Source organism: Lotus japonicus, chromosome 2, assembly GCF_012489685.1.
Source record: "Lotus japonicus ecotype B-129 chromosome 2, LjGifu_v1.2".
Classification (NCBI taxonomy): Eukaryota; Viridiplantae; Streptophyta; class Magnoliopsida; order Fabales; family Fabaceae; genus Lotus; species Lotus japonicus.
The window spans coordinates 68,301,725-68,324,776 of NC_080042.1; the positions used below are offsets into that span (position 1 = coordinate 68,301,725).

General features: G+C 37.4%; 3 protein-coding genes and 1 pseudogene across 4 annotated transcripts; 3 read left to right on the top strand and 1 right to left on the bottom strand.

Moving 5' to 3' along the window:
* Positions 1-1,359: 1,359 nt before the first annotated feature.
* Positions 1,360-6,006, top strand: LOC130739042 (probable glutamate carboxypeptidase LAMP1). Its single transcript, XM_057591258.1, has 12 exons — positions 1,360-2,498; positions 2,646-2,713; positions 2,837-2,918; positions 3,084-3,176; positions 3,261-3,413; positions 3,644-3,712; positions 3,943-4,030; positions 4,224-4,316; positions 4,601-4,689; positions 4,789-4,905; positions 4,979-5,119; positions 5,553-6,006. Exons 1-12 carry the CDS (start codon positions 1,557-1,559, stop codon positions 5,733-5,735), a joined length of 2,118 nt encoding a protein of 705 aa, XP_057447241.1. The 5' UTR covers positions 1,360-1,556; the 3' UTR covers positions 5,736-6,006.
* A 1,996-nt stretch (positions 6,007-8,002) lies between these two features.
* Positions 8,003-10,501, bottom strand: LOC130739043 (subtilisin-like protease SBT1.7). The gene has a single exon (XM_057591259.1). The coding sequence runs from the start codon at positions 10,449-10,451 to the stop codon at positions 8,169-8,171; it is 2,283 nt and encodes a 760-aa protein (XP_057447242.1). The 5' UTR covers positions 10,452-10,501; the 3' UTR covers positions 8,003-8,168.
* Positions 10,502-14,764: 4,263 nt separating this feature from the next.
* On the top strand, positions 14,765-16,623 carry LOC130739045 (probable glutamate carboxypeptidase LAMP1). Of its 2 annotated transcripts, none has more exons than XM_057591260.1 (5): positions 14,765-14,992; positions 15,077-15,384; positions 15,704-15,771; positions 15,891-15,972; positions 16,149-16,623. In XM_057591260.1, exons 2-5 carry the CDS (start codon positions 15,250-15,252, stop codon positions 16,272-16,274), a joined length of 411 nt encoding a protein of 136 aa, XP_057447243.1. In that variant the 5' UTR covers positions 14,765-14,992; positions 15,077-15,249; the 3' UTR covers positions 16,275-16,623. The 2 variants fall into 2 exon arrangements, with proteins under 2 accessions (XP_057447243.1, XP_057447244.1); XM_057591261.1 differs by having other exon boundaries at positions 15,102-15,384.
* A 1,556-nt stretch (positions 16,624-18,179) lies between these two features.
* Positions 18,180-22,825, top strand: LOC130739044 (probable glutamate carboxypeptidase LAMP1; annotated as a pseudogene).
* The last annotated feature ends 227 nt before the right edge of the window (positions 22,826-23,052 follow it).

Sequence of the window (23,052 nt, forward strand, 5' to 3'; positions counted from 1 at the left end):
CTGTTGTAGTTCCCAATTCTTGTATCCTAGAGCCATTGATTCTCACTATGAGGATCTTGGTTCTGTTTCAGTTCAATTGAATAAACCAATTCACCTTCTCTGTTCTTGATTCCATCATACTTCGAGTCGTTGATTACCTCATTTAGCCCAAATAGAAAGCTGAAGAATTATGATTTCTGGATTTTTCTGTTGGCTCCCTCACATATGTACATTTTGTTTCTTTCTTTATAGCGAGGGGGTTATTTGTCTAATTTGTGTTTTTTCATTCTAATAATTTGGTTCTCATTGATTTTTTATTTTTTCAATTCTGCTGACTGTTTCTGCTTGTAGGCATTACTTTACTTGATTGTTTCTGCAGTGACCAATTTATTTGAGAAATTCTTTAGGAACTATGCTCAGATGATCTTGGTTAGTAAGTTTGGGATGTTTAAGATTCAATTGGTTTAACCTCTTTCCCCATTTTGAATTGGATGCTCAAGTATCAATGATTACTCTTGATTCTTTACTTGTGATATATTATCTGTTACTTCTTAAACTTATCTTGTCAAAAAATGTGGGAGACATGAATTATCACTATGTTTTCTTCCATGTTCTTGCAAATTCCACTTGCAGATAGATATGATTGGATTAATGTGTATTAATGTGCACTGAGTATGAATTTGTAGATGTACAAACTTTGCTGTTTTTGTTCACTTAGTCATGGATCTAACTATCTAAGGCTAATGGATTCCCTAGGTTAAGGGATTCTCGTTCTATTAAATGAATGTGATAAAAGTATTTGAAGCAGTATCAGTGGAGTTTGGGCAAGGTATTCTCTTGATCTGTTTAATGAATGTGATTCAAGTATTGAGAGCAGTGTAAATGGAGTTTGGTTGGTAAGTTCATTTATCCTTTTGGAATTCGTTCATAACTTCACTCTGATTTGAAATAGTTCTATTTCTGTTGGGACCATAATGAGACGTGGAACAACATAGAGACCAAGACGTTAGATTATGAAAAAGATATCGTCATTATCTAACAAAAGACAAACTTAAAATTGATTATTAAAGCACTGCACTTTGAAATCTTGTTGAACTATTTATGCAGCACATATATTTGAAATGAATAACTTGTATGGGTTTGAAGATGTTTTGTATGATGGGCTGTCATATAGGTAACATCAACGAGTCACAATATTTAAATTCAGATATTGAAAAGCAAAATAACTTTGAAGAGTTGGATGCAAGTTTAAATATTCAAAATTGCAAAGTGATGACTAATAAAGCATGTAATGAGACAAAATGAATATGTAGGGACAGAGACATCCTACCTAATTAGGTTCACAGAACATGAAGTAGGCAGAAAAAAGATAGACTTCTTCCTTTCTCAATATGTCTCTCTCACACACACACACATACACTCACACACAAACAAAGTAGACCAGAGACCCCAGGGAAGCCAAGAAACCTGCTCTAAGGTGCCAACAATATCAAACAAGCAAAATAATACTATCCACCACATAAGTAAGTAGTAATAGAAGTGTTGAACCTGTTTCTTTCCTCTTAAACTGATATACCATGATCAAAACAGGCACTTCCTTATTAGCCATAGCTACCTCTTACTTGTTACTTCTCATTAATCCAACCCCAAAATCAACATATCATTCTCTCTTCATCTCCAATTCCCTATCAGACAATGCCTCCATAGCCCACCATCTTCAAACTCTCACCCGCAGACCCCACATAGCTGGTTCTGAAGCCAACACTGAGGCTGCAGCTTATGTTCTGTCGGTCTTCGCCTCCTGCAACATACCATCTCACTTTACTTCCTATGAAGTTGGCCTCACATACCCAATTTCACGCTCCTTGGTGCTCAAAAACCTGCCACCTGAACCTCCCACTAACTTCACTCTACGCCAAGAAATCTACAAGGGTGATCCTTATGCTGATGTTACAGACCAGGTTGTTCCGACATTCCACGCGTATGCCAAGTCAGGCACCGCAATTGGCCCTGTCGTGTACGTGAACTATGGAAGGGAGGAGGACTATTTGACACTGGGACAGATAGGGATCAACGTTTCAGGCACTGTTGTATTGGCAAAGTATGGGAAAATCTTCAGAGGGGACATTGTGAAGAATGCATATGATGCAGGTGCTGCAGGGGTGGTGATATATTCAGATAGGAAAGACTATGGTGGTGCTGGGGTGGCGCGGTGGTTTCCTGATGACAAGTGGTTGCCGCCAAGCGGGGTTCAGGTGGGGTCGGTGTTTATGGGGAAAGGGGACCCCACAACACCTGGTTGGGCGAGTAGTGGTGAATGTGAGAGGCTGTCCAAGGAGAAGGTGGAGAAGGGAGGTGATGTTCCTCTGATACCTTCATTGCCAGTGTCAGCTGCAGATGGTGAAAAGATATTGAGGTCAATTGGTGGCCCTGTTGCTCAGGATGATTGGCAGGGAAGCATAGATGCACCTACTTACAGGGTTGGACCAGGACCAGGAATTCTCAACCTCAGTTACATGGTATCTTATCTATCTAATGGTAGTTTCAGTGAATTTGTTATTTGCAAGCCATTTTTTTATAGCCTGGTGCAAACACCACATGTAAAAGACCCTCCAGTCAAACAGGAACTAGATTGATTAGTAGATTTTTGGATATTGCTTTTGCAGGGACAGGATATTATATCCACAATTCAAAATGTTATTGGTGTGATTGAAGGAGAAGAAGAGCCTGATCGGTATGTATGCAAGAATTTCTCCCTTATCATTTACATTCAATGGCAATGAAGATTGAGAACCTTGAAAATTCACAATCTTGTTTATTGAATTTTTCATTTAATCACTTATGCAACTGCTTGTAGATATGTCATTCTAGGCAATCATAGGGATGCATGGACATTTGGAGCAGTTGATCCCAATAGTGGAACTGCAGCACTACTTGAGGTTTGTTACGGAGCTGATTCTTGTACCACGGAATAGTGGCAGACACCTGTCGCCTACGCAATTTGTGGCGCTACTATTCCGTGGTACATGAATCATTTTTGACTTCATAAACATGGTTCTTTTGATTCATACCATACCATTAATATGCACACTCTTGAAATTCAGGTTGCACAAAGATTGGGGAAGCTTCAGAAAAAAGGGTGGAAACCTAGAAGAACAATTATCTTATGCAACTGGGATGCGGAGGAATACGGTCTTGTAATTTTCTTTCTCCCTTTTCTCTTTTCTCTATTTTGTTATGCACAAGGTTGAAAGTTTGATACAATCTTTCATTGCCTCCAGATAGGATCAACGGAATGGGTAGAAGAGAACAGGGAAATACTTGCTTCAAGGGCAGTTGCTTACTTGAATGTTGACTGTGGAGTAGGTGGACCTGGATTTCGCGCTAGTGCCACACCACAGCTTGATGAATTGATCAAAAGAGCAACTCAGCAGGTATCACAACAAAGTTGAAATAAAAGATAACTAGACTAAGCTCTTTGATATGAATTTTTTCATACATGGCTTTGAATCAATCACGTAGTGGGAAAAAATATATGGAATAGATAAAATGAACGGGGAATGGATATAACAAAACGTACTATTCAGCATTTCTCTATAGAAGATACATGAAAATAAAGCATGATGGTGGCACCAACCACTTTTATATTTTGATTTTTTTGTAGGTCAAAGACCCAGATAACTCATCTCAGAGCATTTATGAATCTTGGACTGGTTCAAGTAGTTCCCCTCTGGTAAGCATATTGCAGTTGTTTACATGTTTACGTTATAAATCGAACTAAATGTTTTAGGGTAGCACTGAGGAGAAACATTAGGGAAGACATAAACCAGCATTGCGAATAGAAACATTCCGTGTACACTTTTAATTTTAACAATAATGCCAGTGGTTAGTGGGGATTAAACTTTAGATTAGCTGTTTAACTGAACATCTATCTATGCTAAATCAATTTCTCTACTTTAAAAGATTGGAAGGTTAGGAGGTGGAGGATCAGATTACGCAGCTTTTTTACAGCATGTGGGAATTCCAGCAGCTGACATAGCCTTTGGAGGGGGTAAATACAAAACTCATTCTTTTAATCATCAATATACAGATATATAATAATCTCATTTCTGTTATTCTTGTCCTTGTTTAATAAATGGTTTCTCATGAACAAAATGAAAGAAAAAAAGGCCTTATTAGTTATATAGCACAAGCGCAATTCAAACTCCACATGCCACCGGGTTTAAATCATTTTCTTCACACAGATTCTGCAAGTTACCCAGTATACCACTCAATATATGATGATTTCATCTGGATGCAAAATTTTGGTGATCCTATGTTTCAAAGGCATGTTGCAGGTTGGTCACATTAATTTCTTTTAAAATTTCTATCACAGTAAACCCTATCTCAATAGACTCTAGTGACATCTATATGAATTGAAGTTCCAATTCAGTTATATATCATCAGTGTATTTGAAAATTATCAACCGTTTGATACATATGACTTTCTTTTCTAACCATACATTTTAAAGAGGGAAAACTTTTTGTATCATGTTTCACTAAACAAAACTATGCCTTATTACAAAAGTATGAGCACTATTTACTGCATGCTTATTACTTACTGTTTATGTTCTGTAAAACAGCTGCAAGTGTTTGGGGTCTAGTAGCACTTTGGCTAGCAGATGAGGAATTCATACCTTTTGATTATGTTTCCTATGCTAAGGAGCTCCAGGTTTGCCCACTTTAGATGCTAATTTAATCAAACATTATACAAAATTTATTCTCACTGAGAGTATGAAGATTCTTACAACACAAAATATCATAATCACAGCTTAGCGTTAAGGTACTGGAAAATGAGATTTCAAACAAAGACATAAATTTGACTCCTATATTTACTGCCATCAAGGAGCTTGAGAAAGCGGCAACCATGATAAAGAACCAGAGGAAGGTATGTTATAATTCTTCCATACCTTTTTTGGGAGGGATAAGAAATGCAAAAGATTGAAATTTTGATTTTTCAGGAATTTGAAGCAAGTAAAGGATGGACAACAAGGAAGGAGAACAATGTGAAAGTGAGAGAGTTGAACGATAGACTGATGATGGCTGAGCGTGCATTCACTGACAGAGATGGTCTGTTTGGAATGTCATGGTATAAGCATTTGGTAAGTTTTTCTAGAGTGAATGGTGAAATTCATCTATGAAAGTGTAAGCGTCAAGCAAATTAGTCCTTAGAAGAAGGAAGTACCTCTGTGGTCCCTAATTGTGTCAAATGTTGGTCAAATTAGTTTGACGTTTTATCTAACCATAGAGACTGAACTCTACTGACATTTGACATAATCAGGGGTAGCGAGCGGGGTATTTCTTTCTTCTAGGGACTAAAACGCTTACACTTATTGGAACGAAATTGAGCATTCACTCTTTGTCTTTTTGTGCAAAGCATTTGAAATGGATAAAATTGGCAATGACTCCTTTTTTTAGCATCTCTAACTTCCAGTCTTAGTCTAATTATCTAGCAGAAATTTTTTGCTTAAGTAGCTGAAACATTCAATTGTCTTCTAGTATTCCCTTTTAATTTTATTTCTGGTCATTTTTCAGATATATGGACGCTCGAAACACAATGTTTATGGCTCCCAATCTTTCCCTGGAATTGATGATGCAGCAATAATAGCAAAAGATACACAGACTGTAGAATCATGGCATCGAGTACAACACGAAGTATGGAGAGTCTCAAGAGTCATCAAACAGGCCTCATTAGTTCTCTCAGGACAACTGACATGAATATCAACTGCACTTTGCAATTTGAATAATTAGTTGAAAGTTAATTTCCTATGCATGGTACAAGGTGTCACTCTTACTCTTTCTATGATGAGAAGCTATGTGATTCCCTGTTCTGAGTTGGATGCTTCTCATCATGTTTGTAAATATTACTTCTGTAATGTATGCTTGCTTTATCTATTATTTACTAGTTACTACCTATTATAATAAATGATCCTACGGTGCAAGTGTAGCCTGGACATTTAAGCAATGATCTTTGATATTCTTTTTGTCACTTCAGCATTTTCTCTATATTCGTTAGTGTTGGCTTTTGATCCAGTTCTCAACAGACCATGATATTTCCTTGCTTCAACATAAACTTGCTTTATTTTTCTCAAACTAATAACAGTCGCCAATTACACTTTTTAAAACATTATTAGTCATACAAATTCTTTAAATAATCCCCCATTAACTCATTATCCTATCCACAATTTCAAAAATACCCCATCAAAACACACTCATAGAAAAGATGAGTACATACAAAAAGAGAAGAGGTGAGTAGAGAGAAAAATATGAGAAATAGGTAGATTTAAAAATCATTTGGTATAATACAAAGTGTAGGAAGATAGAGAAGAGAGAAATATATTTTTTTGGTTCAAAAATAATTTTAAACAATTTAAAGCTTTTGTGTGCTTAAATGACATTTCAAGCATTGTACAACGCCACTAATATGCGTTCAGAATTAAAAAAAACAAACAGTCACCAACTCATTTCTCTCCAATTTGGAGAGACTATGAAAAAGCTGAGTCTCACCTGATCTCTTTCTTGGTATTCACCTCTAAGTAATACCGAGCTTCTTTCTTATCGCTTTTCTAACTTACTTCTAAGAAACAAAGCATTGGAGAGGAATAGGAACAGAAAAAAAAATTGAGAGTACGAGTGATGTGATAAGATAATGAGAAAGTTATATGAAGAGAAAGTTAATCTAATGCTATCAATCAATTCATTCATATAAGCAGCACAAGCTCAAGCCACACAAATCATTTTTCTATTGACCCAAGACTCGTTTGCTTCCACACGGCAACTGTGCTGAAATTCACCCTTTTCCATTTAGGGTTCTATCACCCCTTGCCTCCATCTTTGCCAAAAGGTGAGATCTTGCTGCAATTGTCGCTGTATCTGGGCTTAGAAGCAATTCGGTTGAGGAGGACTCGTGCCTACTGTTGAAAAATGAAAGATATTGCTGCCTATTTCTGTTGATTCTGGATCTGACGAGTGGGTTTCTGGGTTTGAATAGTTTGAAAGGTTGAAGGGACTTCTGGGTTCTATTTTGAGTGAGAGATTCTGGGTTTGATTGGTTTTTGGTTGAAGGGTTTATGAGTTTGAAATTACTGGGTTTTTTTTTAAGGTGGGATTGAGAAAGAAGAAGGAGAAGAATGAGATAGTGGAAGTGGAGTGAGATTGAGTGTGTTGGGTTCTACTAATGATTGTTAGAAGAAGATGAAGAACAAGAAGGTGAAAAAGGTGAAGATGAAACAACACTACTGAAGTCTGATATTGAAATAAAATTAGTGGGGTTATTATTTAGTTAACTAAATAAAAGAGGGATCATTAAGCAAATACTAAATGATTGAGTGTAAATTAGAAAATAGTATGATGTCATTACTCACTTATCTATATCATCTTAAGTGTATTTATTTTAGTGGCATATGTTACTAATGTATGGTACACTCATCTGTAATTATGGGTACCCGAGCATGCACCAAACCAGCTCAAGATTAGGCAGTAGTAGTAGTAGTAGAACATGTTTCTTTCCTCTTAAACGGATGCAATGATTATCAAAACAGGCACTACCTTATTAGCCATAGCCACCTCTTACTTGTTGTTCCTCCTTAATCCAACCCCAAAATCTACCTATCATTCTCTCTTCATATCCAACTCCCTATCAGACAATGCCTCCATAGCTCAGCACCTTCAAACTCTCACCCGCAGACCCCACATAGCAGGTTCTGAAGCCAACGCAGAAGCTGCAGCTTATGTTCACTCAGTCCTCACCTCCTGCAACATACCAACCCACTTTGCTTCCTATCAAGTTTCCCTCTCATACCCCCTTTCTCGCTCCTTGGTGCTCACAAACCCGCCACCAGAACCTGCCACAAGCTTCAGAAGAAATGTTATTATTTGTCAAGCAGCCTTACAACATCCAGGAAATTGATTAATAGGAAAGCGATTATCGATCATATATCATAGGAGCAGAACGCTGTAACAGAAAGCAAAATTTGTTTCCCTTTCATTAAACTCCAACTACTTAAGTACATGATCTTTTGTTCTAATATAGATTCAAATGTATTATTCTATAACCATAACCATTAGCCCACCAACACACTCTTTCTTCAGTTAGTGAAGAGGTATTCAAAAAAAAAAGGCTTTGGTCAAGCTTCATGGAGCTTATGGCCCCTAATAACTAAACGCGATAGGACTTCCAACAACATTCTTTCCATTAGACCATTCTAAACGTCCAAAACCATGAGTTTTCTGCGGCTTGACACCTGATGCGATGAATGTAACTGTATAAGATTTTTTCTCATTTACTCCAAAACTCAATACTTCCGGTTGAACCGTGACCTTGAACCCTGGGGTATCTATCTTAACAGATACTTTGTACGTTCCCGCCGCACCTACATTGGTGAGAGTTCGCATTTGCTTAACCTGCGCAACTTTATCTGAAAAAACCACACTAAATGAAGGGTAATTAAGGTTGTCTATCTTTCCATGGCACAAGTATTTTCTCCTTGCCAGGATTTGAATCTCTTCAGATGTATACTTTGAACAAAGAAAATTCAGATAATCATCCACCGTTAAATCATAAATAAGCCCGGGATTAAGTGCAGAGACGGGGTCCACGTGTCCTGCGCCAAAATCAAATGGTGTTGCTGGTTTTCCAGTTGCACTGTCGAGCAAGGGATTACCATTTTTGTAAGTCGAATAAGCCGTTGTCATCAGCGCAGATCGAATGGCGGCTGGGCTCCAGTCTGGATGAGCCGACTTAATTAGAGCTGCGATACCGCTCACGTGAGGGCATGACATGGACGTGCCTGACATGATGCTGAAATCCACACGCCTTTGATCAGAATCCAAACCACTCGGACCTGCATTCCTTGTGAATGCAGCTAAGATGTTGACACCAGGCGCGATCAAATCAGGCTTCAATATTTCTGGATGGAGAATACTTGGGCCCCTAGAACTGAACGCCGCAACAACGGGGGATGGCTCGATCCCGACCTTTGTTCCCCCAAACACAATTGTGGCTGTCGCTTTTGGATCAGAACGTAGGTACTGCTTGATAGCTTCACCAGCCTTTGCGCCCACCAAAAGTCCCGGTAAAACAAATGAATCTGCTGTCATATCCTCCCCATCAGACACGCGGTTGGCCAACACCATGCCCAAACCGCCGGCAGATTTTACCACCTCTGCTTTCTCCGCCCTACTGTTTATTCCGCGATCACACACCACGATTTTTCCCTTGACTTTTTGCGGCAAGTACAAGCTTCCTGGCTGACAATTCGCTCCTCCAAATCCCGCACTCTCCCCATAGATGAGTGGCAAAACAGGTTTATTAGGCAATTTGTTGCCACTGTAAAGGGACACACCAGAATAGTTTTTCCCATTTCCAAGGCTAACATATGCAGGGAAATCTCGATCGATTGTGCCAGCTCCCACAGTGATAATCCAAGGTGCCAGATTGCTGAGAGAATAGGGATCAGGGCCGTTGTTTCCCGCGGCGCAAGACACAACAATTCCATGCTCCATTGCTGAAAACGCTCCAATCGCGACGTTGTCCCTGTAGTACTCGGGTTGTCCACCCCCGAGTGACAAGGAAAGGATATTCACATTGTCTGCGATGGCTCGATCCATCGCCGCTAGTATGTCAGATTCAACACAACCATCCTCCGCCCAGCAAACCTTGTACACAGCGATTCTAGCGCGTGGGGCCATCCCACGCGTCGTTCCGGCACCGTAACCGAAGAGACTCGCGTTTTGCACGGGAGAGCCTGCAGCAGTACTAGCAGTGTGGGTGCCGTGACCTTCATCATCACGTGGGGACATAGAAACTACGGAGTCACCGATTCGACCCATAGAGGCCAGGAAACCACTTTTATAGGCCAGGGCTCCGATCAGTTTCTTGTTGCAGTTGGCTGCTGTGAAATTTGCATCTGACTCACATTTGCCTTTCCAAGTACTGGGAATGGGTCCGTACCCGGTGTCGTCGAAGCTCTTGCTCTCCGGCCAAATACCAGTGTCTATGACTCCGATGACGATGTCACTACCTCCTGTGTTGGATTGGGCAAATGTGCTTGTAGGAATTTTATCGAGCCCGAGAAACTGTGGGGTTCGGGTTGTTTGGAGCTTGAGGATTCTATCTGGTAGCACCTTTAGAATCTCGTTTCTGCTCTGCAGCAAACGGGCTTCCTCAGGTGTTAACCTTGTTGAGAATCCATGGATAACTTTGTCATAGGTGTAGATCATTTCTGCTGAGTCAGATACCGACTTCAAAGTTGATTTGAACCATGTTGAATGGTGGTCAAAGCTTGCTGGCATTTGGGATTTGGCAGCATGTACTATGTAACTACTCTTTTGATCCTCTGTGGTCTTTACATTTCTCGCTAGAGACATGTTGCAGAGTACAAGAAACAAAACAGAGAGAGTGATCACAAAGAGAGGTTTCTTAAACGTCTCCATGATAGCAACAGAGACTGTGCAAGAAATGCAATAGAGAACTTGGCTTTATAAAGGATTGATTGTTAATGCAGAAGGGAAGAGCATTTCAGTGTGGATATTAAATCTTGACGCTTGTTTGAATCCTTTTCAAGGTAGAAGAAGATATCATTAATTATTAAAAAAAATTAACATTTAGTATTAATATTTAATATTTTTATTAACATTAATTAACAATTACTAGTAACTATTACTTATTATTATTATTTATAATTTATTATTTAAGTACATTAATTATTTTTGAAAGGATTTAAGTACATTAATTACTACTTAATATTATTGACTAACTTTTTTTTGTTTACATTTGGAAAAATTATCATTGACTAAATTTAATACCTTAATATTATACTTTAAAAGCTTTCTATCATAGTTTTATTGTTTTATTTCAAAATTCAATTATGTATAACGTAATACAATATTTAATTTCTTTCTGTATTATCATAATTTTGTTAATGTTCTAATATTTTTCTATCATAGAATTCTTTATTTTTTCTATAATAAAAATATTATAACTTTTTCAATACTTTTTCTATCCTAAATATTTTTTTATTATAATTCAGAATTATGCTTAACGTTAAAATATTTTTCTGTAAATAAAAATTATAAGCAACTGAAAATAATATATTGAATTTAATCTTATACTATATATTATTTCCGAAACCAAAAAGTGCCACTCCCTCATTTTGTGTCTTTCTTCATAAGCTTTCTCTCTCATACTATAATTAGTAGGTAGATGATGCCATATTTTTATTTTCTGATTTTTTAGTAATTTAAATATTAAATAGTTCCATATTTTCAAAAATAATTAATGTATTAATACTGCATTTAATAGTTATTAATGACACTATATTAATTAACAAAAGTCAATTGTGACTTTTTTCAAAAATAACTATTGTATTAATTTAACATTTAATGATTTTTAATGACATCAGAATAGTTAATAAAAGTTAATTGTGACTTTTCTACCATTAAGTATTAATATGCTGTCAAAAAAAATTTAATGATTATAATTATTTTTTATATTACAAAATATTAAAAAAAATTAATGTATATTTCTTACGTTTAAAATGATATCAAATATGTTTGTGAAAAAAAATGTCATCAAAAAATTGATATCAAATAATTTTTAAGGATTGATTTGGAAATTAACTCAAAAATTTTGTAATTTATGTTTTCGTATATACATCTTGAAGATTAAAGTGGTTTTATTATATTTATTTAAAGCATAATAAATTTGAAAAAAAAAGAATTAGAATGTAACTCGGATTAAAAAAAATTAATATTTGTATATGTATTTGAAAAGGAAAAACGAGAAAGGAAATATGAAAATGTCTGGTATATGCCAATAAAGTACTCATATTTCATCTGTGCGTGTCGTGGAATCATTACTAGTATATATTATGAGTTCAAATGTTATGAGAAAGTATCAAATTTTATTATAATTTTTTTATGAATCTATGAGAAAAAATTATAAGGTTAGCATTATAAAAATTATATCACATATTAATAATTTATTATATTTTTCTTACAGATATCTTACACAAAAGACAACTTTGTTTGAGTCAAGAGCATTCACATTATAAGATAAATTTTTTTGTCCACAAAACTCAAACCTAAAACTACTTATGGAGAATTTAACATGCACCACTTTAACCAACCATAAAAAAATTATTATATAAAACCGCATTATTGTCCAAACAATTGGGGAAATATTCCACTTTAATTTAAGGGTGAGTTTGTTGGAAGTATCTTAAAAAAATTTCATTTATTAATTTCACTAATTCTAGCATAAATTTCAATTCTTTTTCGAAAGCAAAATCTATATTGATGAATAAATTGGTAGGATATATATCCTTCTCCAAAGGGAATAAGGGATCAAAAGACATCAAACATAAGAAGCAATCTAACAGTATAACAACCAACCTAGAGAACCAAGGAAAGAAAAACTCCAAAGGCTATACAATACCACCCAAAAGCCCCTAAAGATACCCATGCTCCAATCAAAACCCAAGAAACTCCCTCCACTAAACTAACGGTACATGCACGCCATGATCTGAGCTGCAACCATGGAGTGAGTTGTTCTGTTTGTACAATCGTACACCATGCCTAGGCGTTTCCCCATTTGAATAGCGCTTCACGCTCGAGTCATGACGCCATAAGGCTACGACATCTCCCCAGGAAACACCATTAGCTCTCTCCCTATCGTCTCAATACTGATGCAACCCTAGTATAGTTCTTGGGATGGCCCTACTTCTTGCTTCCTACTAACACAACCTTCTTAGGTCTGCCCTTAGCACTATGAGTGTTCACAAGAACCTTGGGCAAAGGCTACACAACATGAGCATCAAGCACCTCCACAACCTTAGAAGTTTAGGGAACCCCCAAAGTGAGAGAGGAGGGAGCACCGAAGGGGTCACAATAATTAGAAGAAATAGAGAACCTGCAATTAGAAAGTTCAGGAAGGAAAAGGGGATAAGCATTATGTTAAGTTCAAACGCTAGATATATCGTTTATCATATTTTGAATGATAACAATTTTCAAGAGTATAAATGAAGTGGTTAAATATTTCAATGAATTATATTTCAGGAAATCTCACTAATATCTCTCATATCCAATCGTCTGTTGATGAAGCATGAAACGATGAAAAGAAGACAACATCTACAAAGAGAATAATGATCAAAGCAACGAGACAACTTGGACTAGCAATGGAAAGTTAAATCTGCTAGATCGTCTGAGCAAGAGAAGAGAAGAACAATCACTACAAGACAATTTGTGCAAATAAAGTCAAAGCATTAAGACTGTCTAAAGAAGAAGAAATCAAAGATTCAAGCCAACTCATGCAAGATCAAGCAAAGCTATCAGATTGTTTGAGAAGACTACACTCAACGTCTACGTTCAACGTCTTTCTCAAAGCCGATCAATCGAAGCAATGTCTAGAGAAAGAGCACCATATTCAAATTGGAATATTGTCTGACATTCAAGGGGAGAAAGTCAAGTGCAAGAAATCAAGTGATATACTATGAAGCACGTTGATCAAGGAAACAAGCACAACGACAACAAGATCGAGTTTCCTATTTCTCTCACTCCTACAAGAAATGGAGAAATAGATTTAAGCTTGATGTCTACACCTACAAGCATCTATTTTATTCAGGAAACACACTTTGAGAAAATCCATATCCTAAGAAGAAGAAGTGATCGGTCAAACGTTATCTTCAAAGTTCTGAATGACTAATAGAAAGAAGAAAAGAAGAATGAGCTAAACAGATAAATCGTTTGGAAGAAGGAAGAATGATTGAAGCAAAGAACATCGTCTAAAGAACAGAAGAATGATGAAGAAAGATCGTTTGAAGAAAAGGAAGACGACAGAAGCGGAATGATAGTCTGAAGAAAAGATCAAGGCCTACATTTAGAGAGAACTACAGTGTCTGATGAGTATACTTCTCCTTGAAGAAGAATCCAAGAAAGCTTTGTGAAGAAGTCTAAAAGACAAGATCACATGATCTGGCACAATGATATGATAAAGTGAAAGATACACTGGTGTCACTATCAAATTCCTATATTTCTACACCAACGGATAGAAGCAAAGACCTATGCTACCTACTAGCTGACATAATACATCTTTTCGGCAAAAGGTCTCAATCAAACAGTACTATGTATCTGACTCAAGTATATTTTGTACCGTTCGATCCAACAGCTAGAATCTTTGTGAAGAACAAGTTCCAACGGCTATAACCTACCACACAGAAGATTCAGAAGTATAAAAGGGAAGATCTGAAGACATTGAAAACGTAGCCTTCACGCTCAAGGTAGTGTTATGCTCATAAGGTGCTCACACCTTAGACTACCTCATTAGTGTCTGCTTCGACATGAAGAGAAGACATTCTTAAGAGTCACATCTATCATTTGATCTCTCATGTAATAGAACTTAAAGTATATCCCTTAGAGTTAAATCTCATACAAAATGCTTTATAGTTCAGGTGCTTAATAGTCTAATCACTCTTAGAAGAGGAGAATTATTTAGAAGTAAACAATCTTGAGAAAAATTGTTTAAGGAGAAGTCCTGAAGAATACTTTGTAAAGGAAGAGTCTTGATAATACTTAATAAGGAGAATTCCTTCTAATACTTGTAAGTGGCTTGAGAGACGGTGACAAAAGAATACTCGGTAATGCCTGATGAGGCCGTGGCAAATAATACTTATTGTGCATGGAGAAGGAGGGGCAAAATAATACTCAGTTATGCTTGAAAAGACATGCACAAGAATACTTGTATGGAGAAGTCCTTGATACCAACTCACTTTGCTTCCTATGAGGTTTCCCTCTCATACCCTCTTTCTCGCTCCAAGAAATCTACAAGGGTGATTCTTATGCTGATGTTGCAGACCAGGCTGTTCCAACATTCCACGCCTATGCCAAGTCAGGCGCCGCCACCGGACCAGTCGTGTACGCGAACTACGGAAGGGAGGAGGACTATTTGACACTCACACAGATTGGGATCAACGTTTCAGGTAGAGTCTTGATTCATAGACCACTTAATAGTTTTTCTCTCTGTCTCACATTTATTATTTATCTCTAATGTCTACACCCCTCAGAATGCTTATGATGCTGGAGCTGCAGGGGTGGTGATATATTCAGATAGGAAGGACTACGGTGGCGCTGGCAAGGCACGGTGGTTCCCTGATGACAAGTGGTTGCCGCCGAGCGGGGTTCAGGTGGGGTCGGTGTTTTTGGCCCAGTTGTGGTTAGTGTGAGAGGCTGACTCACGATGTCTGGTGAAGATGGTGACAAGATATTGAAGTCAACTGGTGACCCTGTTGCTAAGGATGACTGGCAGGGAAGCCAAGATGCACCTACTTATAGGATTGGACCAGGTCCAGGAATTTTACACCTCAATTACACGGTATTTCATCTCATCTATCCAGTGGTAGTTTCTGTTTCAGTGAATTTGTTATTTGTAAGCCGTTTTGAAATCTATTATGGCAAGCACTTTAGAGTTCGATCGCCCCCAATTCTTCTTATAAAAAGTTGAATATCAGCATATGGTAGGTGAGTTTGTTCATTGTCTTCAAGCCCAAATGACTTTTGCGTGAGATATAAGCATTCATGGGGGATAATTGGTTGTTTGACGCATGATGCAAACATCACATGCAAAAAAAGTATTTGATAGATCAAACAAGAACTTGGATTGCTAAGTTGGTTTTTTGGTATTACTTTTGCAGGGACAGGATATTATAGCCACAATTCAAAATGTTATTGGTGTGATTGAAGGAGAAGAAGAGCCTGATAGGTATGCAAGAATTCCCCCTTACCATTTGCATTCAATCGCATTGAAAATTGAGAGCTTAGAAAGTTCACAATCTTGTTTTATTGAGTTTTTCATTTAGTCACTTATGCATCTACTTGTAGATTTGTTATTCTAGGGAACCGTAGGGATGCATGGTCATTTGGAGCAGTTGATCCCAATAGTGGAACTGCAGCACTACTTGAGGTAACTTTGTTACAACTCTGATTCGTGTAGTGTAGGACAGAATAGTGGCAAACACCTGAATCTAGCAATTTGCGGCAGTGTCACTATTCCGTGGTACACTAATCATTTTGGCTTTGTAATCATGGTTTTGTTAATTCATGCAATACCATTAAAATATACACACCCCTGAAATTCAGGTTGCGGAAAGATTGAGGAAGTTTCAGAAAAGAGGATGGAAACCTAGAAGATCATTTTTCAGATATATGGACACAATGGTTATGGCTATGGCTCCCAATCTTTCCCTGGAATTGATGATGCTGTAATAATAGCAGAAGATACAAAGACTGTAGAATCATGGCTTCGAGTACAACACGAAGTATGGAGAGTCTGAAGAGTAATCAAACAGGCCTCGTTAGTTCTCTCGGGTCAACTCACATGAATGACGATTTACATTTTCTGGCTCGCTGTGGCCATGAGTTCTGTGAGATAATCTTTGATGCAGAGCATGTTCCCCACCCTCTGCTGTCTTATTTACTAAATGATGTAATAGGGGTTTCTTCCCCTAGATTGGTTTAGTTTTGTATCTCTGGGCTTTAGCCCTCTTTGTAATTAAAAAAAAAACATACAATTATATCTATTCAGTCTAATAGAAATGCGTCATAACCCCTTTCATCCTTGTTTGTGCCTTTGCAAACCAGAAACCAGAATAGTTTTCACTCCATGCTCCTTTTTACCTTCTCATTTCCCCTTTTTCTTTATGTTAGTCTTTCATTTGCCCTCGTTATCAAACACATGCAAATTTGCGCACTTATTCTTATTGTTTCATTGTTCTGAAATGGATACTACAGGTAACAAGAGGCCGTCTCCCGATTATGATGATGAAGACTACGATAATGATTCTTTAGGACAGAAGAAGGTAAAATAGTTAGTTAGTTAATGATGACATAATACTTCGAGTCTTAGAATACCTCATTTAGCCCAAATAGAAAGCTGAAGAATTTTTCTGTTGGCTCCCTCACATTCATGTACACTTCGTTTCTTTCACTATGGCAGGGGTTATTTGTCTAATTTGTGTATTTTCATTCTAATAATTTGGTGCCATTGATTTTTTATTTTTTCAATTCTGCTGGCTGTTTCTGCTTGTAGGAATTACTTTACTTGATTGTTTCTGCAGTGACCAATTTATTTGTGAATCTCATTGTTGTATGGTTCTTTAGGAACTATGCTCGGATCAATCTTGCTTAGTATTTTTGGGATGTTTAAGATTCACTTGGTTTAACCTTTTCCTCCATTTTGAATCGGTTGCTCATGTATCGATGATTCCTTTTGATGCTTTACTTGTGATATATTATCTGTAATCACTTCTTAAACATAACTTGTCACAAAAATGTAGGAGACATGAATTATCACTATGTTTTCTTCCATGTTCTTACAAATTCCAGTTGCAGATAGATATGCTTGAATTAATGTATGTTGTTGTGCACTGTGTATGAATTTATGTACAAACTTTGGTGTTTTTTATCACTTAGTCATGGATCTGAGGCTCACCGGTTCCATGGGCAAGGGATTCTCTTTTTCTATTAAATGAATGTGATAAAAGTATTTGAAGCAGTATCAATGGAGTTTGGGCAAAGTATTGAGAGCAGTGTGAATGGAGTTTGGTTGGTAAGTTCATTTTTCCTTTTAGAATTTGTTCATAACTTAATGATCTTCAAAGCTAAGTTCAAAGCTCCTTACTTCTTTTTATACCGCAAGTGACGAACTATAGCCATTCGCGGAACTCTGATTTGAAATAGTTCTATTTCTATTGGGACCATAATGAGACAAGGAACAACATAGAGACAGATTTAACGTGGTTCAGCCTAAATGACTAGATGCAAAGAGGAGAACACTGTATTCATTATCAACAACTATTTTATAGACGTTAGATTATGAAAAAGATATCTTCATAATCTTACAAAAGACAAACTTAAAATTGATTATTAAAGCACTGCACTTTCAAATGTTGTTGAACAATTTATGCAGCACATTTATCTGTAATGGAGTACTAACTTGTATGGGTTTGAAGATGTTTGGTAATATGAGGACAGCCATATAGGTAACATCAACGAGTAACAATATTTAAAGAGTTGAAGAGTCAGATGCACGTTTAAATATTAAAAGTTGCAAAGCGACGACTAATGGTACAAAATAAATATATAGGGACAGAGCCATCCTACCTAATTAGGTTCACAGAACATGAAGTAGGCAGAAGAAAGATAGACTTGCTTCCTTAATCAATCAGAACTAAGTAGTCCTAGTAAAGGCCAAATGCAGTATAATTAACAATCTGTCTTACTCTCTCTCTCTCTCTCTCTCTCTCTCACACACACACACACACACACACACACACACAAACAAAGCAGACCAGAGACCCCAGAGAAGCCAAGAAACCTGCTTAAGGTGCCAAAAATATCAAACAAGCAAAATAACACTATCCACCACATAAGTAAGTAGTAGTAGATGTGTAGAACCTGTTTCTTTCCTCTTAAACTGATGCAATGATCATCAAAACAGGCACTTCCTTATTAGTCATAGCTACCACTTACTTGTTACTTCTAATTAATCCAACCCCAAATCTGCATATCATTCTCTCTTCATATCCAGTTCCCTATCAGACAATGCCTCCATAGCCCACCATCTTCAAACTCTCACCCGCAGACCCCACATAGCAGGTTCTGAAGCCAACGCTGAGGCTGCAGCTTATGTTCTATCAGTCTTCGCCTCCTGCAACATACCATCTCACTTTACTTCCTATGAAGTTGCCCTCACATACCCAATTTCACGCTCCTTGGTGCTAAAAAACCCGCCACCTGAGCCTCCGACTAATTTCACTCTACGCCAAGAAATCTACAAGGGTGATCCTTATGCTGATGTTGCAGACCAGGTTGTTCCTACATTCCACGCGTATGCCAAGTCAGGCACCGCAATTGGCTTTGTCGTGTACGTGAACTATGGAAGGGAGGAGGACTATTTGACACTGGGACAGATAGGGATCAACGTTTCAGGCACTGTTGTATTGGCAAAGTATGGGAAAATCTTCAGAGGGGACATTGTGAAGAATGCATATGATGCAGGTGCTGCAGGGGTGGTGATATATTCAGATAGGAAAGACTATGGTGGTGCTGGGGTGGCGCGATGGTTCCCTGATGACAAGTGGATGCCGCCGAGCGGGGTTCAGGTGGGGTCAGTGCTTATGGGGAAAGGGGACCCCACAACACCTGGTTGGGCGAGTAGTGGTGAATGTGAGAGGCTGTCCAATGAGGAGGTGGAGAAGGGAGGTGATGTTCCTCTGATACCTTCATTGCCAGTGTCAGCTGCAGATGGTGAAAAGATATTGAGGTCAATTGGTGGCCCTGTTGCTCAGGATGATTGGCAGGGAAGCATAGATGCACCTACTTACAGGGTTGGACCAGGACCAGGGATTCTCAACCTCAGTTACATGGTACCTTATCGAGTGGTAGTTTCAGTGCAAACATCATATGCAAAAGACCCTCCAGTCAAACAAGAACTAGATTGATTAGTAGATTTTTGGATATTGCTTTTGCAGGGACAGGATATTATAGCCACAATTCAAAATGTTATTGGTGTGATTGAAGGAGAAGAAGAGCCTGATCGGTATGTATGCAAGAATTCCACCCTTACCATTTGCATTCAATGGCAATGAAGGTTGTGAACTTAGAAAATTCATATTCTTGTTTTATTGAGCTTTTCATTTAATCACTTATGCAACTGCTTGTAGATATGTCATTCTAGGAAATCATAGGGATGCATGGACATTTGGAGCAGTTGATCCCAATAGTGGAACTGCAGCACTACTTGAGGTAAGATTTGTGTAACACGGAACAATGGCTGACAACTGACACCTGCAATTTGTGGCGGGGCTGCCACTATTCTGTGGTACACAAATCATGTTTGACTTTGTAGACATAGTGTTGTTGTTTCAAGCCATACCATTAAAATGGACACACTCCTGAAATTCAGGTTGCCGAAAGATTGGGGAAGCTTCAAAAGAAAGGGTGGAAACCTAGAAGAACCATTATCTTATGCAATTGGGATGCTGAGGAATACGGTCTTGTAATTTTCTTTCCCTCTCTCTTTTCTCTATTTTGTTAGGCACAATGGTTCTCTTACGCCCGGTGAATGTTTGTTACGATCGTCCCCTCCAGATAGGATCAACGGAATGGGTAGAAGAGAACAGAGAAATTCTTGCTTCAAGGGCGGTTGCTTACTTAAACGTTGACTGTGGAGTAGCTGGACCTTGGTTTCAGGCCAGTGCCACACCACAGCTTGATGAATTGATCAAAAGAGCAACTCAGCAGGTATCACAACAAAGTTGGAATAAAAGACAACTAGAATAAGTTCTTGATGAGCACCCGTTTAATATGAATTTTTTCTTACATGGCTTTGAATCAATCACGTAGTGGGTAACAATATATGGAGTGGATAAAATGAACGGGGAGTGGATATAACAAAACGTACTATTCAGCATTTCTCTAAAGAAGATACATGAAAATAAAGCATGATGGTGGCACCAACCACTTTTGCATTTTCTTTTTCTGTAGGTTAAAGACCCAGATAACTCATCTCAGAGCATGTATGAATCTTGGAGTGGTTCAAGTAGTTCCCCTCTGGTAAGCATATTGCAGTTGTTTACATGTTTACATTATAAACCCAACTAAATGTTTTGGGGTAGCACTGAGGAGAAACATTCAGTGCTCTACTTTTAGTATCAACAATAATGCCAGTGGTTAGTGGGGAGTAAACTTTAGATTAGCTGTATAACTGAACATCTATCTATGCTAAATCAATTTCTCTACTTTAAAAGATTGGAAGGTTAGGAGGTGCAGGATCAGATTACGCAGCATTTTTGCAGCATGTGGGAATTCCAGCAGCTGACATAGCCTTTGGAGGGGGTAAATACAAAACTCATTCTTTTAATCATCAATATACAGATATATAATAATCTCATTTCTGTTATTCTTGTCCTTGTTTAATAAATGGTTTCTCATGAACAAAATGAAAAAAAAAAATTATTAGTTATATAGCACAAGCACAATTCAAATTCCACATGCTAAGGGGAAATCATTTTTTTCACACAGATTCTGCAACTTACCCAGTATACCACTCATTATATGATGATTTCATCTGGATGCAAAAATTCGGTGATCCTATGTTTCAACGGCATGTTGCAGGTTGGTCTCGTAAATTTCTTTTACAATTTCTATCACAGTAAACCCTATCTCAATAGACTCTAGTGACATCTATATGAATGGAAGCTCCAATTCAGTTACATATCCTCAGTGTATTTGAAAATTATCAACAGTTTGATACATATGATATGAATTTCTTTTCTAATTATACAATTAAAGATGGGAAGTTTTTTGCACCATTTTTCAATAAACAAAAGTATGCCTTATTACCTAATTATGACCACTATTTACTGCATGCTTATTACTTAGTGTTTATGTTCTGTAAAACAGCTGCAAGTGTTTGGGGTCTAGTAGCACTTTGGTTAGCAGATGAGGAATTCATACCTTTTGATTATGTTTCCTATGCTAAGGAGCTCCAGGTGTGCACACCTTAGATTCTAATATAATCAAACATTATACAAAATATATTCTCACCAAGAGTATGAAGATTCTTACAACACAAAACATCTTAATCACAGCTTAGCGTTAAGGTACTGGAAAATGAGATTTCAAGCAAAGACATAAATTTGACTCCTATGTTCACCTCCATCAAGGAACTTGAGAAAGCAGCAACCATGATAAAGAACCAAAGAAAGGTATGTCATAATTCTTCAATACCTCTTTTAGGAGGGATAAGAAGTACAAAGATTGAAATTTTGATCTTTTAGGAATTAGCAGCAAGTAAAGGATGGACAACAAGGAAGGAGAACCATTTGAAAGTGAGAGAGTTGAATGATAGACTGATGATGGCTGAGCGTGCATTCACTGACAGAGATGGTCTGTTTGGAATGTCCTGGTACAAGCATTTGGTAAGTGTTTTTAGAGTGAATTTGAAAGTGTAAGCGTCAAGCAGATTAGTCCCTATAAGAATGAAGTAAATACTCCATGTGGTCCCTAATTGTGTCAAATGTCGGTCAAATTTGTTTGACGTTTTATCTAACCATAGGGACTGACTATTCCGACATTTGACATAATCAGGGACTGTAGGGTATTCCCTTCTTCTAGGTACTAACTTGTTTGACGCTTATCCTTTCAGGGACGAAATTGGGCATTCACTGTGTGTTTTTTTACAAAGCATTTGGTGATGAAACTAATGGATCAAATTGGCAATGACTTCTCTTTTAGCATCTCTAATTTCCAGTCTTAGTCTAATTATCTAGCAGAAACTTTTTGTCTAAGTAGCTGAAACATTCAATTGTCTTCTAGTATTCCTTTTTAATTTTATTTCCGGACATTTTTCAGATATATGGACGATCGAAACACAATGGTTACGGCTCCCAATCTTTCCCTGGAATTGATGATGCAGTAATAATAGCAAAAGATACACAGACTGTAGAGTCATGGCATCGAGTACAACACGAAGTATGGAGAGTCTCAAGAGTTATCAGACAGGCCTCGTTAGTTCTCTCAGGTCAACTGACATGAAAGTCAACTGCACTTTGCAATTTGAATCATTAGTTGAAACTTGAAAGTTAATTTCCTATTCATGGTACAAGGTGTCACTCTTTCTATGATGAGAAGCTATGTGCTTCCCTGTTCTGAATTTGTAATATTACTTCTGTAATGTTTGCTTGCTTTATCTATTATTTACTAGTTACTACCTATTATAATACATAATTCCTACCATGCATGTGTTTCCTGTACATTTCAGCAATGATCTTTGATATTCTTTTTGTCACTCCAGCATTTTCTCTTTATTCTTTAGTGTTAGCTTTTTAATCCAGTTCTCAGTTTCTACACTCCTACAGACCATGACATTTTCTTCCTTCGACATTAACTTGCTTTATTTTTCTCAAACTAATAACAGTTGCCAATTACACCTTTTAAAACATTACTAGTCATACAAATTCTTAAAATAATCACCCATTAA